The sequence below is a fragment of the Limulus polyphemus genome, unplaced genomic scaffold (assembly GCF_000517525.1).
Source record: "Limulus polyphemus unplaced genomic scaffold, Limulus_polyphemus-2.1.2 Scaffold913, whole genome shotgun sequence".
Taxonomy (NCBI): domain Eukaryota; kingdom Metazoa; phylum Arthropoda; class Merostomata; order Xiphosura; family Limulidae; genus Limulus; species Limulus polyphemus.
The window spans coordinates 374,206-378,641 of NW_013666523.1; the positions used below are offsets into that span (position 1 = coordinate 374,206).

The 4,436-nt window shown below is 34.0% G+C and overlaps 1 protein-coding gene across 1 annotated transcript in view; it reads left to right on the forward strand.

Annotated features, from left to right (window-relative positions):
• The window catches only part of LOC106461204 (GATOR complex protein WDR59-like), a gene marked incomplete at its 3' end in the record, with an annotated part of 19,358 nt that overhangs the window by 5,683 nt on the left and 9,239 nt on the right, over window positions 1–4,436 (forward strand). Inside the window, exons 3-5 of the mRNA XM_022388061.1 lie at window positions 375–507; window positions 2,469–2,554; window positions 3,231–3,311. Coding sequence (XP_022243769.1) covers window positions 375–507; window positions 2,469–2,554; window positions 3,231–3,311 — 300 coding nt within the window. The remainder of the gene's footprint in view (window positions 1–374; window positions 508–2,468; window positions 2,555–3,230; window positions 3,312–4,436) is intronic.

The following is a 4,436-nucleotide window of genomic DNA, read 5'->3' on the forward strand; positions in this document are numbered from 1 at the left end:
CAGTAGTCTTAATTTTGAAATAAATCATAAAACCAAAATTACTGTACAGTTGGTGATGTTTCTCACATGGAATATTTGTAACAATATAATTAAGTAGAAAGTTATGAAGAATTACTCTTCCACAGAGGTGTTTGTTATCAACAATAACTATTTTGTTGCATCTTCATTAGCTGCAAAATATATATATATATCTACATTTTAAAAGCATAGTAAGTTTAGTGATTTTATTTTTTACCATGAGACACTGTGCATATGGTTTTAAATGTTTTAGGGGCACAGCTGTGAAAAATTCTAAAACCACAATTGTTTAGTTTGATGGATTTTTTAACATTTTTTTGTTTTTGAAAAGGTTATTGATTGGACTTGATTTTTAGAAGGAAATGTGTTGCTATAATCAATTTGTATGATGACGGACTATCTGTGGAGAAAAAGGTTTTCCGTCACAGCAAGTGGGAAGTTAGTTCTGCTGAATGGAGTCCTCATCACCCAGATATGTTCATCTTAGCTGTGAGTGTTGATTAGTTTCCTCACAATATAGCATGCACAAACTGTACTTTTAAAGAGACTATACAATTACTATGAAGCCTATTAGTTTAACAATGCAGTCAACTCCTGATTATTCATGTTGCAGATTGTGCAGAAGATGAAAAGAAAAGTATTTTTTTTATCATTTCTTTCTGCACATTGACAACAGCATCTTACTGCATGTTCCTATAACTGTCAAATCAAGGCTTAGTCCCATACAGTAGCTTTAGTGCATCTTCATATTATTGTGTGGCATAATTAGTGTGGCTGTATTATTGAGCTGTGATAGGCCCTAGTTAAAATGACAGAAAAACAAAAGAAAGTTGTATTGATCATAAAAACAAAAACTTGAATTGATTTATAATTAGAGAAATATGAATTTGAAGCTAAGTTAAAGAATGTGATATGTGTACAAACTGTTCAGGATATAAAGAAAAACAAGCAAAAGTTGGTTGAGTTTGCATTAAGGTCTCATAGTGGCAAGGGACCTTTTGAACAAAAGTTCATGAAAAAGTCCAGTATATGAAAACTTAGATGTGGCTATGCTTTAGTTGTCCAATCAAAAATGAACAGCAGGAACACCTATCTATGGACCTGTATGTGTGCAAAGCAGGCTAATGTTTTCCACAAAAAGCATTAGGATTTGAAGGGGAAACTGGGTTATATTGGAAAGGCCTATCAACCTAAACCCCTAGCTTTTGACAAAGAAAGGCATGTTTGTGGATACAATCTCGGTAAGGAATGTATTACAGTCATACTTTGGGGATGCAACTGGGAATCACAAATAATAACTGATTGATCATTTAGAGGGATTAAAGCTAGCAATTTTGCCTGTTAGTTGTTATAATCAATAAGGAGGATGGATGAACAGACATTTTTAAAGAGTGTTTTCACAAGAAGTTTGTTTCTCGAGTACAATATCATCTTAAAAGTAAAGGCCTGCCACCAAAAGCCATGTTGTTGTTAAATAATGCCAGTTCTTGTCCAGAGAAGACATTTTTTATCTCTGTTGATAGCTTCACTTTTGTCGATCGTTTGATTTCAAATGGCATACTCTTAATTTAAACCGTGGTTCAAGATGTCAGAGCGTCAATGAAACATCACTACCAAGCTGATATTCTCTAGACTCTTATTGAAGAAGATGCTTATTTGATGGAATTTGAGAAGTAACTGATGATATTAGATGCAGCATATAATATTTCTCAAGTGTAGACAAATGCAAAACTCATAACACTTGTTTGGTCATGGAAAAACATTTTTCCAGATATAAAATAAATTGATTTAAAAGAATTTAATGTTGAAGAAGTCAACAATGCTGTGATAGTTGCATTCCAGCATGGTGTCAGTGTACATGTACTTGAGAATGTGGATAATGAGAATCTGATGGAATGGTTTTAAAGTAACATGTGTGAACCAGGTTTTGAACATGAGTGATTCTGATATTGTAACTGTAGTGCAGCAAGAGGGGGAGAAAGAGGACTACAGCCATAAGAGAGAGAGAGAGTGAAGTAAAAGAGCCAGGTGAGCACATAAGTGAACAGTAGGGCATTGCAGTGTCTTGAACTGGGACAGTGGGGGTTTGATTACAATGATATTATAACAGCCTGGAAGGTCAGAACAATTATGGGAAATAATGCAGATAATTCCACTAAATAAGCAAAGTTTACAAACTGTTTTATTATACTGTGTCTTCTACAGTGTTAAAACGTAATTTTAATGGAGATTTTCAGTTTATCCATTTTAATTATTTGTACATCCTTTCCCCTCCATTACCCTGAATAATTGAGAGTTGACTGTATATGTTTATATTGTTTGTTGAAATATTGTAAGAAATACTGGATTAAAACTTATTGCCAAAAATTATCAAAATTTATTTAATATAATTCTATTTGTCTTTTAATATACCAGTATACTATCTCTAAATTAAAATAAATCTATTACAGTGCAACCAAAGGGCTGAACTTCTGACTTGGAAAGATGGTGAATTGGTATCCCAGCATTTTCTTCGGCATCATACACGTACAATCAGGTAATTCTTGGTTCATCATTTTATCAGGTTAGTTTCTGGCGCTAAATTACAGGATTGAGCTAATTTTTCATTATTAGCACTGTAAGAAGGAACTTGTTTATTTCTGAACTTCTGACTTGGAAAGATGGTGAATTGGTATCCCAGCATTTTCTAAGGCATCATACACGTACAATCAGGTAATTCTTGGTTCATCATTTTATCAGGTTATTTTCTGGCACTAAATTACAGGATTGAGCTAATTTTTCATTATTAGCACCGTAAGAAGGAACTTGTTTATTTCATGTTATTTTAAAATCTTAATTGTCCCTTGTTTAAAAAATAAATAACGTTGAAATATTTTGTTTTGCTTTATGAAATTATAAGCAAAATGCAATTCAATTTTCGAAACCAAGTCAAAACATTTATTTACTTTGATAAAACTTGATTTAATGAAAAAAAGTTCAAATTAGGTCATTTTTGTAATTAATTTTAGTTTTTTATAAGATGTGACCTGTGATTTAGTGAGATTAAGCATATGAAAATTGTGCACGTTTGTTTTGGTGTTATGTTAAACTTTGTTAAATAGAGAATGATGTTTTGATTAAATAATACTGTTGTACTACATATATGGTAGAATAATGTGTCTATACAAAATGTATTATCAAATTATTGACATTTAATTTATTTATAATTCTAGTGATATCAACTGGGCTGTTTTTGACCCCAATGTCCTTGCTACAGCTTCAATTGACACATTTATATATCTGTGGGACATCAGGTTAGTTGCCATTTTGTTATGAAGCTCTTAGAGTAAATATGGTGCTACTGTAGCATGCAGTGTACAAAGATACTATCATCATCACCATTTTAATGATTCACCAAAACATAATTTCTTGCTTGATGATTTATATCTATCCTTGTTTTTATTCAGCAAATAATAATAATGTTACGTCTCCATTCGTTAGTTAATTTTCCATAAATTCTTTCCAATGAAACTATAGCGACACAAGTCCTTACTTAATAAAACTGGTTTATTCTTTCCGAATATAACTTTACGATACACTTAATTTCAACAATCGTGCTAAAACAAACGCTATAGCAACGAACGTGCTCAACTTCAATAATACTCTCTGACTGTTACTCACTGTCTACACACATTATTGTCACATCACGCCATGACCATCTTGTATATACCAGCCACCCCCAATCTACTAAATGCTAGAGCACTCCCGAAGGAACGGGATAGTTCTAGAAAGCAGGTGGCGTGACACTAGTCACGTGACCTCGCTGACGCAACACTGCCCCCTCTTTAGTATTGTTCGGGACGAACAAAAACCGCATATAATAAACCAATAACACTAACTTAATTAAAATTTACAGAATTACAAACACAAAATTACAATTCAACAAAGTCTCTTAATTTTACGGGACGTATCTTCTTCCGTACTGGTCTCCGTCTCGTTGGCTTCTGCTTCATGTGGGGTTAATATGCTTCATCAGTAAATGTCCTATCATAGGTAACAGTCACATCAGTGGTAGTAACTTCATCAAGAGCTTCACTGTTTCCCTTCTCAAAACTGAGTAGAGTTACTTCTTCGATGTTGGCTTTTTCAGGTGACACCTCTTCAGCAGCGTCATTTGTTCCTTTGTTCACCTCGTCCCAACTGAAATGTCCTGGACCATGATAACGCCAAAGCCTGTTGGCATGCACCACTTTTGGCTTGTCCTATAGGCCATCAACAGTGGAGGAAGTAAGACATCCCAGTCATCTTGGCAACTATTACAAAACTTTGCCAATTCCTGTCCCAGTGTACAGTTGTACTTTTCTACCATCCCATCAGACTGTGGGTGAAGTGGCTTTGTCCTGGTCTTCGGTATGCCAAACAACTTGCAGCATTCTTGG